Raw genomic sequence first — 13,762 nt, 5'->3', positions numbered from 1 at the left:
TTATACAGTTTAACAGAACTTAAAGTTCATATGTTTGTCTTCAAGTTAACGAAGTTTCGAAGATTTGTATGGAAGCATTTCGAAATAATTGCTGTCGGAACTTAGTCAATCTATTCATGATTTTAAAAAGCAACTCAAGACCTATCTTTTTAGGTTAGCTTATTTTAAGCATAGATCTTTTTAGAATTTAGTTTTTTGATTAAATAGTTGTCTATTAGTTTTTTGATCGTATAACCTATCAACAGCGCTTTGAGCACAAGGAAAGGCGCTTTATGAATACTAAAGTTATTATTTATGTACAAGTAATAGATAAAATATGAGCGGGAGACCTTTATGGGCATTTAAAACGGCGAGCCGCAGGCGAGCCGTTTTAAAGCCCATAAAGGTCGGACGGGAATATTTTATCTTACTTGTGAAATTCATTAATAATGCATGAGTTTTGAAATGTTATTAACAAATGAGGACTTAGTTGATTGTATGACGAAATTGAATAGCATATTATTCATTGATAATAACAAAATTCTTTCATGGCTTAGTTGCCGGAATGAGTTCTCCCAAAGGAGTTTCGAAATATTGAACACTGAATTTAGCAGTTCATTTTCATAGAGAGGTTGTAGTAGAAACATGGCTGATCGGTTTCGCTCTGCAAAGAGTAAAGAAGAAGAGTCCAGTTTAGTGTCGGAAGCTACTCCAAAAGCTACTCAATACAACACTAAATGGGGCATAAAAGTTTTCGAGGAATGGCAGGAACAACGGCCAAATAAATTAGCAATGTTAGAACACGTTGGAGTGGCCGGTCTCAAAGGTGATGACGTTCAAGATCTGACCGTTAATCTGGAGCACATGTTGCCAAATACCTTAAACTTTTGATTGTGTAAGTTCGTTGGCGAAGTGGCCAAGAAAAATGGAGAGCGTTATCCACCTAAAACGCTTTATTTGGTAATTTGTGCGATTAACCGACATTTAAGTGAGACGAGAGGAGAGAATGCATTGAACGTTCTCAATAAAGCTGACAAGAGGCAAGTAAATTTATTGGGTGTTTTAAATGAATTGTCCTTAAATCGCATTTTATATTTAGGTGGAAAAATATTTATTTCAGAGGATTCGTTGAGCAGTAATATTAATAATTTTTGTGCAAGTTCAGTATTTAACAACTGCAATATCAACTTTGGGTACGCGAATAAGTAATATCTATAATATTGGCATGTATTCATGTACAAACTTATTGATTAATAAACCTTGTAGAATTCCAAAGAACACGACTATTTATAAAAGTTAAGCATACTAATTAGGCGGGTTAGAGATCTTTATAAAAGTTAAAAATACTAATTAGGCGGGTTAGAGATCTTTTTATAAAAGTTAATCATATTAATAAGCATACTATTTACAATTCATCAACCCCAGCCTTTCCCTGCTGACTATTCAACCCTCCCCGTGCTTTAAGTTTCACACGTCCTGTATCGAGAATTACAAACCATCCACGTGACCTGAATCCAGGTCTTTCACTGGGTAATTACCTCATGCATTATTAATGAATTTTACAAACAACATTAGAAGTAGTACAAACAAAATGGTCAGTCACAGATTTTAACAGTGGAATTAGGACCGACAACAGAAGTGTGAGAGGCTATATGAGGATAAGTATAACAACGTTTGCGAGAGCAGCGAAAAGTACCAGGTTCTTTGTCAGAGGGAAGAACTCCCTTGACCAAGAAAGAACGAAGATTACGATCACATTTATAAGAAAAAAGAGGGAGGTTCTAAGCTTTTGTTTACTATGGATGTCAAATCTTTGTATAGTGTCATTCCTAATGATGAGGGCCTTCGTGCCCTTCAGCATTTTTTTCGATCTTCGTCCTGTCCTCGAGCCTAGCACTCCCACTTTGTTACGCTTAGCTGAACTTGTTCTTACTCTCAATTGTTTTTCTTTCGGTGTGTTGTAAATATATTAGTTGAATATAATGAAATATGTTGAAATAATTTTGAAATAGTCAACTGTCTTTCTAGTAACAACTTTTCTGTCTTGCCTTGTAATATTAGAAGCTTAAATGCTAATATTGAAAACCTTCAGCACATGTTATCTGAGCTCAACCACAACTTGTCTTCTCTGTGATTGGGCTAACTGAAACTAAAATCAAATCTACTGGGCCCAGTTGTTCAAAGCCCGATTAGTGCTAATCCTGGATTAACTCTTAATAAGGGCATGTCCTAGAACCTGGACTGGACTCTGGACTGGACTTTGGACTGGACTCTGGACTGGACTCCGTGCTTTTCATCTTGGACTAGACTTCCAGTTTTACATGAAAATTATACATCTTTTCATCATTCATTCTCTTTAATACCTATACACATTTAAGATTATATCATTTATTTTCGGCAATGTTCTTTGCGTGTGTGTGTTTGTGTGTGTGTGTGTGTGTGTGTGTGTGTGTGTGTGTGTGTGTGTGTGTGTGTGTGTGTGTGTGTGTGTGTGTGTGTGTGTGTGTGTGTGTGTGTGTGTGTGTGTGTGTGTGTGTGTGTTTGTGGCCTGGATAAGCGCGAATCCAGCTTTGAACAGCCCGGCCCTGGAGTTTACAATTTCAACCTCAGTGGATATGATTTTTTCTCACAGCACAGCTTATCGAATGCTGGTGGTGCAGGTATTTTTGTTTCCAAAAAGCTCTCATCCCCTATAAGGGATGAATTTTGCTGTTCTCATGTAGATTTCGAAGCACTATGGATAGAATTAGAAACTGAACTGCACCATAATTTAGTCTGTGGTGTTATCTACAGACACCCCAACAATAATTATGAGACTTTCCTCGACTACTTAAATCATACTATTGATTTAATTGCTAAGGAAGATAAATACTGTATTATCATGGGTGACTTTAATATTGATCTATTGAACTTATCCCATACTTCTACAGATAATTTTCTCAATATTTTAGAAACTAATTTCTTCAGTTCTCACATACTGCAACCAACTCGCATAACGCACCACTCAGCTACTCTGATTGACAATATTTTCTTTAATTGAATAACCCATCATACAATTAGTGGGAACATAATTTGTGATCTCACGGATCATCTTCCTAATTTTCTTATAATCAATAAATTTGCTATGCTAGAGTGACCACAGTAAATCCGTGAAACACTAATTACTAAATAGTACAAAATAGTGTTAGTTAAACAATAGAAAACAATGGAATTTGCATACAAATGTGCTATTTAGTATTACACCTTGTGCTGTTCATTAACCGCAGAGGAATATTCATTGAAGCGAAGAAGCATTGTCATTAGAGCGAACAGGCATACAATAAGTTCATTAAGAAATTTAGCATTGAATTTGACAATCATGAATATGCTTGCGTGGGTTCATTTCGAACTTTCATTAACGTTTTGGTGCAGACAATAAACCACAACACACATACAATACAGCGTTTTGGACATTTATTTACGCAATACAATATAAGTATATTTTCCACTAGGAATTGTAGGATTTTAACTGTCTTTTCATTTTTATTTTTTTTTACAAGCCGTGAATATGATTTCGTACAAACAAAGCGCCGTTAGGTATAGATATTAAGTCAGTTCTGAGTTTTTAATCCCTCTTTTTTGGATGTTGCAATGGTTCAACAAATAAACCAAATTCCAAATGAAGCCAGATAGCGTCTTGTGAGGTCCTATCAAGATCCACAGAAATGCATAAAATGGTACAACCACAATCAAACATATCGTCCAAGATGTTTAAATGGAGAACACATTCAAGGATAAATTCACTTTTTTGTTTTTGAAAATGTACAATCGTAAAAGCATAATATACTTATATTATATTTATATTGTATTCAGAAACTGATATACTGTTTGATCAATTTTACTCAAAAATTTCCTATGTTGTTGATAAACACATACCCTTAAAACAGCTTAGTACCAGGGATATTAAGCAATGACTAAGCCTTGGATTACTAAAGCAATGACTAAGCCTCTCGGCTTGCAGACCTCTATTAAAAATTAAAAATAGTTTTTTTATAGGAAATTCATTAAAGCTAAATCTCCTTATAGTGCTAGTCCTACGAAAATATTAATGACGCAAAAAAAATCCCCCATTTTCCATGTGCTCAAATAGTTTATAATGTTAACCAATAAGCAAAAATTGGTTCGAAAAAGAAACTTTTCCTGTCTGAATTCTACTTCCGAAAATTGTTAAAAGCTCGTCCGCCATTTCTATGAGCAGCGATTTTGTCGTTGCATTTTGATATGTGTGACGTCATACGCGCAACTGGCATCCTTTTTATCCACACGGACTCTACAGTATTCTCTGTAAGAAGGCATGACTTGGTTTAAGGCTTGTTTTTAAATCAAAAATAGTCGAAATTTGTTTGCAATTACACATTGTGAAAAGCCGCGAATTTTGAAGGGTGGCGCGTATGACGTCCCTTCCTTCGAATCACTAAAAGTAACCAGGAACGTAGCCTGCGTCACAACCGGAATTTCCTTCGTAAATACCGTCTGCGAAACATCGCCAGAATGCTTGTTATTGACACCCCGCAAATTGCGCGATCATATATAATAGATTCTGATTGGCTGTTAGCCATGCTCATTCTAACGTGAACTTCCATTATAACACTATCAAAAAAAAGGCGTCCTAGTTTTCAAAATTATGGCGTTTTCATTTGATGAGGATCTTCGGACTAGAGCGTTTTTAGAAATAAAGAATCAGTTTAAAATAGAAAATATTTTTCAAGAGCAACAAGATTCCATCAAAGCATTCTTTGAAAATGGAAAACTGTTCGCAAACTTGCCAACGAGCTACAGAAAGCCCCCCCCCCCCCCCCCCCCCGGGGGGGGGGGGGGTACTCCCCTATATTTGCTATACGGGTATGTGCCGCCCTATAGGGTATGGTTTTTCGGCTTTTGGGTCTGGGGTAGGGTATCATTTTTGGACATTTTGTCTTGGATAGGGTATCATTTTTGTCTGGGATAGGGTTAACGATTTGGTCGTTTTTGTCTGGCGAATAGGCTACGCTTTCTGACGGCACAAAAACAAGAAAAACGTTAATAAATATTGATTGCAATCTATTGAATACCCGTCTTTTCCCTCTTTTTAATAGAGGGAAAAGAAGGCTATTCAATAGATTGCAATCAATAGTCTGGGATAGGGTGTACAATTCTTAGTTTTAGTCTGGGGTAGGGTATGTAAAATCAAAATTTTAGGTCTGGGATAGGGTCATGGTTTTGAGGTCCTGGCGGCACAACCCTACCCAAGTTGGGGAGGTAGTCCCTAAAGTAATTATTCCTCTAAAATACTAGAATGCCATCTCTTTGCGGATGACTCTAACCTTTTCTACAAAAACATCAATGAACATCAATGAACAATTGAACAATGTTCATACATGGCTTTGTGCTAATAAACTCTCTTTAAGCATAGATAAATCGAATTTCGTAATCTTCCATCCTTCACAAAAGAAACTGCTACATCAAGTAGAAATCTTTATCACCCCTCTAAAAAAGGTGAACTTATTAAAATACTTAGGCGTATTCTTAGATGCGCATCTCAGTTGGAAGCCTCATGTTGAACATGTTTGTTCCAAAATCAAACGCAATATTGGTCTAATATCAAAAGTGCGTCATTTCGTGACCACAACTGTTTTGTCACACTTATACTATTCATTAATCTACCCATGACTTATCTATGGTGTAGTGGTATGGGGTCACACTTATGATACTACTTTAAATCCTCTATTCATTTTACAGAAAAAATTAGTTCGTATTATGACCTTTAGCTGTTACGATGCACATACTAATCAACTATTCTGTAATTTGAAATTACTAAAACAAACTGGTATTATTTTCCTTCAACTGCTTTATTTATGTATGATTATTATTGTGGAAATTTGCCTGCTGTATTCTCAGATTTCTTTACTCAAGTGAGCCAAATACATCATTATAATACTAGACTAACTTCTAAACTAGTTTACTCCCTCCCCAGGGCCTAGTTTTTCAAAGCCCAGTTGTTCAAAGCCCGATTAGTGCTAATCCTGGGTTAACTCTTAATATATATATTTAGGCACTGCCTAAAAGCGGAGCTCCCGATACGAAAGTCACAGGGATAACAATTTGAATGAAAATGAAAGGTAAAAATAAGATCGGAAAAAAATCTCCAATTATCCTTTATTCGAGATGAAGATAATTTCTCCCATAATGAAAACCATGCAGTGAAATCGAATCAAAATGCACTACATAGTTTTGTTGTTGTTTTTTCTCCCACTTAAGAATTTTGTACACAACTCACCACCACCCCCAGGGGCTAGTTTTGTTCTTGGAAGATTCTTCGACAAAGTTTTCCAAGGCCGACAAGTTTTAGGCTTTGAATCACTTTTAGTTTAAAAAAACGAAAGATAACTACAGATAATCCAACACAACATCAAGTTTAGTGAAATTTACCTCGGATGTCTTTCATTGAAATCGAAAATCTGGAGATTTAGGACAAATCAAGACTAAAAAACAGACTTGAAAACTGGTTAAGGTGAGCAGAAAATAAGCTTACAACGAGACGAAGTTTACATTCAGTTACACTTGACCAGAACAATTGAGACAAAATAGAAAATAATGCAAAAGGCAAGGCAAAATACAGAATGACGAATTTCTTTGTCAGTAAATTGGTATTTGTAAATGTTTTTGAATATTTTTCACTTAGCTTTTTAAAGTGAAAGTCTAGGTCTTTATACAATAGCATCTCTCAACAACACAAATTTAAGCTCATTTTTATAATCATACTTGCTCGAACAGCTTAATAAACAGTTGAATATTTGGTGTAAATTTATATTTCATTCAATAATTAAATAAATTATCTGCAGAAAGATATATAATTATTAAATGAAAGTCTTCTTTGTTTTGCCGATGGGACCCCGCGATAGTAGGTGAACAAAGCTGCATTTGTCTTGAACGACAAACATGCGAAAGTTGGTTAAAAACAACCGAATTGTTAAAGATTTGCAAAGCTAAATAAAGGACGAATATTTGTTGTCGAATATGCTCTCCGTGTTATATTTCCTCCAGCATTAAAACAAATTAAGCTTGTCTATAGAAATAAAAAACGTTTTGAGAGAAAGTCTTTGATTTGTCGATTTGTCGAGAACAATGCTTATCAAAAAAATATATATATACTCGGATTGTTTGCTAAAAAACACACACCTGAATTCTTGAAGAACACTTCTTGATCCATCTTTGACTACATGAAAGTATTTTTTAATTGTTTTTGGTCTATAACTTGTCTTAAAGCGATTTTTTCTGTGCATTTCGCATTTGTGAGTAGTTTTGCTTACATCAAGCGGGATTCCTGTGTTGTGTACACGGACGGACGGACGGGCGTACGGACGGAAGTGACGTCAGCCAAGCCATGAAAAATCAACTCGATGGTTTACCATTTCTTAAGTATGGTGCTCCGCTCGCGCGGGCCTTTGGCCCGTGCGGGAGCTCCGCTTATAAGACCTATAGTCCAAAGTCCAACATTGAACGTGCCTCACACTTCTCCAAAGAAACGCCGCTTTATTCTTGAATCTGACAGTGAGTGACTTTAACCCTTTTGAAAATAAAAAGTTAAAGAAATGATGTTTAATTTCTTTAACAGAATTTTTGATATGACAAGAACATTTAGAGAGACTTTGTATTTCAGTTGTCATGACCGGTGATTCAAAGTTATGCAAGTTAAGCTTACATTCTATCATACAGTGTATTGTTGAAATTGTTTATTAAAATTTTTGTGAGATTTTCATTAAAACTCTCGTCATATATATTATAAACAAATTATTTCATGGAAAGTGCTTTGTACGTGATTTTATTCACTTGTTGTTTGTATCATAAACTCACTCGCTCGTTTGTTTGATGATACAAACAACTCGTGAATAAAATCCCGTACGTCGCACTTTCCATGAAATAACCTATATATCTAACATCTATATTCAAGTTTGTAAATATATATATATAGAGGATATTACATGGGCGCGCGGAGATACGAATTTTATCTTTTCATGTTTCTTCCTTAGTTTCGGTTTTATGATTTGTACAGAGCTTGATTTTCGTCATTTTTCTTCCCAAATTGAACAAACGCATGTCATTCCGGAGTGATTATCTCAAAAACAAGCTCAGGACACCCCATTTTTCTTTGCATTTTTGAAATCAGCATTAAATTTCAGGTCAAAACAGTTTCAATTTTCAAATTTCTGTGTATTATTTACCAAAGTAGTCAGCCACCTTGATAATGATAATTTAACTTGAAATCCAGATCATTATCAAAAACTACAACTAAATTCCCAGAATTAGAGGAAGGCTTAATCATTTGATCACCATATTGAATGGAACCTTAAACAGTCCTGACTAGGATTATAAGGAAAGTAAGTTGGAAATTAGTCTTGCCCCAGTGACCTGCAGGTACCATGAAAGTGTACAGTTAGAAAATATGTGTACTGATCCAAAACATTTTTTGCCTGGTATTTTGTGAAATGAAAAACTCGAGGAATAAATCAAAAAGAGTTAAAATAAATAAATATCAAATAAACAGTAGTCATCATTAGACTAAGACAGTATATGAAAACCCATGCATTTTTTGTCTTTGTCTTTTATTGCACTGTGTACATTATTCATATACCGTACATATTTTTCCTATTTGTTATCATGCAGGGACGATTTACGATGGCTGCAAAACACCACATCAACATAGCAGAAATCTATGAAAGCAATGTTGTAGATTTAGAAAAGGTAAATGTTTTCTACTCATCATAATTAAAAAATTAAAACAAAAAACAAAAAACAGTACAATGCATGTACCAACTGGGCTGTACATGTAGCTATTTACATTTATTCTACTTTCTATTTTTTTCGTATTGTATAGAACGGTCTGAACGGTTTCCATTTTTTATTGATTAGCAGAAAATTATTTTGCAGTCTAGCATTTTATTATTTTATTTTATTTTTTATTTTTATTTTTTTAATTATTTCCCTTTTTGTAGGCAATATATCATTATGAACAAGCAGCTGATTACTACCGAGGGGAAGAGTCTACCAGGTGATTGATTGTAAATTATTCACTGAGAAATTGTTTCTTTATATAGATCATTTAATTTAGTCTGTATATTTTAGATCCTTGCCTCTGGGTTGCCATTTATAAATACCCGTACAGATTGGCTGTTTATATTGTGTATATTACTAATTTTAATCTGGATTTTTTTTTACTGTTGCAATAGCATCACTTTACAAGGAGGGAGGATAACCGTACCAGGAGGGGTACCCTAGTAATAGTGCTACCCTCTAGCTTCTACAAGGTTCCTCAATTATTTTTAACGCCTTTACAAGCAAAAGGCTATTACCAAAGCTTGTAAAAGTATCATAATTCCTAATGCCCTTTTATTGGCCAAACTTCGAGCACATGGCATAGGAGATAGCAGTATCAATCTCCTGAAGAGGTACCTTTCTGGTAGATTAGGGACTTGTCATTATTTATAGGGAAGGGGCTGGTGCATCAGTGAGTATGCCACTTGTGTTTTTTCCTGACCCACCCTTTTCGTCATGCACAATTTGTTCTGACCCCCCCTCCCCCCACCTATAAATAATACTGAAACAGATGATTATAGCAAACATGATGATAGCAAAGATGATAACAACAGTGACATAACAACATTCTCACTATAACACTATTATCAAACAAAAGATAATAGTCATAAATCGGTAATATACACATCTAACGAGAAAAAAGAAAAAAATAGAAATTTACAAAGATGCAACTACATATAGAAGAGAATAGGTCATCCTAATAGCAGAAAACTATAATAGAGAGGATGACCTAACTTTACAACGATAAAAGATAAATTAAAATTTTAAATTAAAATTGGCCTTAAGGACTTTTAATATTGCACAATGAAAGCTTATCGATTTGTAAAGTAAGACCAAAACACTAATAAAGTTGTATAATGTAAGAATTCACAATATGCTTATTTTAGTTTTCAAGAGCTTGATTGTTTCTTTTTATCCAAAATACTTGATTGAACTGTTTAACCTCCAAAATACTATTTATGAGCTGAAAGGAAGCACAGGAACTGCGACCCGGGTTCGAGTCCTGCCGGGCTTGGTGTTGTATGTGAGTAGAGCTGTGTGTTGGTTCTCTCCTGTCATTTAAAATTTTTTCTCCGATCTCTCCAGTTTTTCTCTGTCCACAAAAATCAACTTTCAAATTCTATTTCAATCGGTTGTCTCGTAATTGGGTCCTAGGCCTAATATTTTATAAAGAACAGGAATAGCTGTTTATTCTAAACGAGTTTCAGATGAAATCTTTGAATTCAAAATAGTTGAAAATGAACCTTTGGTTTTATCTGCAGTAACTATTTACATTTTTTATAAGCAAGCTAAGTAAGCTCCGCTTTTAGGCAGTGCCTGAATTTTTATATTAACTTTTGACAGCTCTTCAAATAAATGTGCTCTCAAAGTGGCAATGTACAGTGCTCAAATGGAAAACTATCCCAAAGCCATTGAAATTTATGAACAGGTATTACTTGGAAAATGCAAAGTGACTGTCATAATTGTTTCTTGCAATATTTTAGGGGGGAGAGGGGGGAATCCAGTACCGGATGGCTCAGTTGGTTGAGCATCGGACTTCCGCGAGGGAGGTCATGGTTCGAGTCCAAGCCGGGCCGACACTCGGGGTCTTAAAATAACTGAGGAGAAAGGGTTGCCTTTTAATTGCATCTGCAAAGCAAATGGTTAGACTTTCAAGGGGCTCGGAATACCACTTTGATCCACACTTCATCATTAACCAATATCGGAGGGACGTAAAATAACCACTGAGGACGTAACGAAACCCTGGCAGTGCCATACAAACCAATTCTCGTGCTTGAAAATTGCATTAAAAGGAATTTGAAATTCACAACTCAATGGAAACGCGCCTTTGATTATATCAAGAGAAAATGAATTTATATATATATATATATATATATATGTATGTATATCATAAATCATTATCATTATCACTTTTTTTGTCATAGGTTGCTGCCAATGCTATTGAAAGCTCAATTCTAAAGTACAGTGCCAAGGAATACTTTTTTAAGGGAGCATTATGTCACATGTGTGTAGATGTGCTAGAGGCTCAGCGGGCAGTGGAAAAGTATTGTGACATGCATGCTGCCTTTCAGGACTCAAGAGAGTGCAAACTTTTGAAGGTTTGTGATAGCATTGTATTAATATTAATACAGCATTTTTCACAAATCTAGGAAATGATTATATTTAGTAAAAATACACAGGTGATTATTGCTGAAAATCTCGTGCGCTGATTGGTCAAGGATCTCACACTAGCGCACGATAATCCAAAATGGCGGCCAGCCGCTTTGTTGCTGTTACCGGGAAAAAGTGTCTTTTTCTTTTTCTTTTTCTTTTTTTCTTTTTTTTAAAGAATCACCTGTGTATTTATACTAGAACAATTATTTGCCCCAGCCTTCGCCGCTCGAAGACTCGCGCCCCGTTAAATATCCCCCGCTATTCACTTCGCCTTCGGCGAATAATCGTTTAACATTTGTAAAGTTTCTTCTATAATAATATTTTTTTTCTTTTCTTGCCATTGAAAAAGAAAAAAAGTAGTTGCCATTATGTCCTGTTATTTGTGTGTGTTTATGATATTTGTACTTCCTCTGGCAATTAAGGCTGGTGCCAACTATTGTCAGCGCGCACACTAACTGCGCATCTGCATCTAGGGTTTCCCGCGGGTTTCAAAAGCAAAACACTCAAAGGTACAAAAAACGTCGGCCTTAGAAAAAATTAAGACCAAGAACAACAGCAATAACTATTATTTATGTAGTCAAAGGTGTATCACAGAGTAATTTTCAAGAATTCAGGTGTTTTTGGCGAAAAATCATATGTTTTTACTTTCTAGAAAAGGCAGTTTCGATGGCCTCGGATCGGTGAATAATAAAATAACTTTTTCAATATTTCCATACAGATAAGCTTAGTTTGTTTTAAAGTTAAATAAAAATTGAAAAGGAATTACACATTACACCAAATATCAGCCATTCATTTATCTTTTCCTGCGAGTACAACATAACGAGCTGCAAGGCCCTCGGATTTGTACGCGTTTCCAATATTTGGTGGCTTCTTTGAATTCCTTAGCCGAACTAAACAATAGACGACGGCATTTCTAAGCAAATAACCTTGAGTAGGGTTTGATTGATATGTGTACTAACGGGGTCCAGCGCTGTCTAATTAGATACCCTAAACCCTCAGTAAATTCCCGCAAAAAATTACGTAACAACAAAAACAGCAACAATCCACAAGTGATATCCGAGATATATTTGAAAAGAAAAGAAAAAAAGATAAGCTATCTGTATACAGCTCTTTCAAATAACAATAAACGTAAAAATGTCTAAAGTGAATGAGTTAATATTTACTTGGGTTATACTTTTAGTGCTCACATCTGAAACAAGATATATACTAGCGACATCTTTAGATCTGTATATTCGAATGAAAAGACCTATAATGCCCTTAATCTTTGAATACATTCTTCAGTATGCATTATGGTATATTCATTCTTTTAAAGCTGTATTAATTTTGATGCGGAACAATTATTTTCATGTATTAGCGCAATTTCGGCTGGAGAAAGCATTACTTAACCATTCATTAATACTGTTAGGTTGTTGGATATGCAGGCTTAATGAGATAATTTAAGTATTATAACAATTAAAGTATAATGATTCAAACAGTCATTCAGAGACTGGCTCCCATAAAAATGAAAAGCTGCATTACTTGAAAACTAAATCGAGGACATTTTTCACCTTAATTTTTGCCTCAATTAAACAACAGAGATAACTACTCGTAGTTCAGTCTGTGCTTTGCTATGAACTTCTTCACAACTCCATATTCCTTGGCCCATCGAATTCAATTGTACTTCGTGGGTTCGAATCCCAGCGAGGTGGTCGGAAATTGATTTTTCCGAATTTATTTCCAAGGGTCTTTCGCCCGGAATAACCTCCTTTCTAAACACTATGACTTATCATTATTTCTAGTCCATGTATTTCATAGTGCCACACGGTCCACATATTCAATTGTACTTATGTACATCCTAATTGTTACTGTGGTAACTTCGTGAATTCGTGAAGTTCTCTAGCGACAAATTGTAGTGAAGGCCTGTGAGAAGGAATGATGCTCATACATTTGTTGTACAAATCTGAGAAATGTGCACTGCGGCACTCAGCGACCCTGTGGGCTACGTATTTCATAAGATATCCAAGAGAGAAAACATCTCCCTCGATGCTCTTTCTTGCTTCCCCCTTTACGATTTCGGGCGCAATCCAAGGATAATCTTTGGGACACCTTTTCATTGAGGTTTTCCTTGCATCTACAAATTTCAAGCTCTTTCCAAAGTCAATCAGAACCGGCTGCCAAATTTTCTGGGATAAGTGACAAACTACATTATTGTGCTTAATATCATTATGTAGCCATTGTTTAGAGTGCATAAAAGAAACTGCCTTCACGAGCTTTTCAAGGAAAAGATACCACTCCCTGCCCGATTCCAGTAGGGAGGCCCGGATTGCACTTGATACAGTGTGGCTTGTTTGCCCATTTCCGTGAAACTGAGTCACAAGGAGGTATGGCTTATCAGCTACATGGATTCCCAGGAGTAAGGGCAAGCATGGATGAGGGCTTGGCTTTTGCAATTCCATGAGTGATGAAGCCTCTGCATTTACTTCATCCCGGGAAACGTGAGACTTGTACGATTTAACAACCACTGGAATATTTCCTCGAT

The 13,762-nt window shown here is 35.6% G+C and overlaps 1 protein-coding gene across 2 annotated transcripts in view; it reads left to right on the top strand.

Moving 5' to 3' along the window:
- LOC116298444 (alpha-soluble NSF attachment protein) overlaps positions 1–13,762 on the top strand; it is a 56,120-nt gene that overhangs the window by 18,769 nt on the left and 23,589 nt on the right. For both annotated transcript variants that reach the window (XM_089040708.1, XM_089040709.1), the window contains exons 5-8: positions 8,662–8,739; positions 8,991–9,046; positions 10,435–10,519; positions 11,016–11,189. In XM_089040708.1, the coding sequence (XP_088896834.1) occupies positions 8,662–8,739; positions 8,991–9,046; positions 10,435–10,519; positions 11,016–11,189 (393 nt within the window). The remainder of the gene's footprint in view (positions 1–8,661; positions 8,740–8,990; positions 9,047–10,434; positions 10,520–11,015; positions 11,190–13,762) is intronic.

The sequence above is a fragment of the Actinia tenebrosa genome, unplaced genomic scaffold (genome assembly GCF_029948245.1).
Source record: "Actinia tenebrosa isolate PJP-AT-01 unplaced genomic scaffold, QUT_ActTen_1.0 PGA_scaffold8__29_contigs__length_14323225, whole genome shotgun sequence".
Taxonomy (NCBI): Eukaryota; Metazoa; Cnidaria; class Anthozoa; order Actiniaria; family Actiniidae; genus Actinia; species Actinia tenebrosa.
The sequence above is the reverse complement of the archived record's forward strand: the minus strand, read 5'-3'. Positions and strand labels throughout refer to the sequence as shown.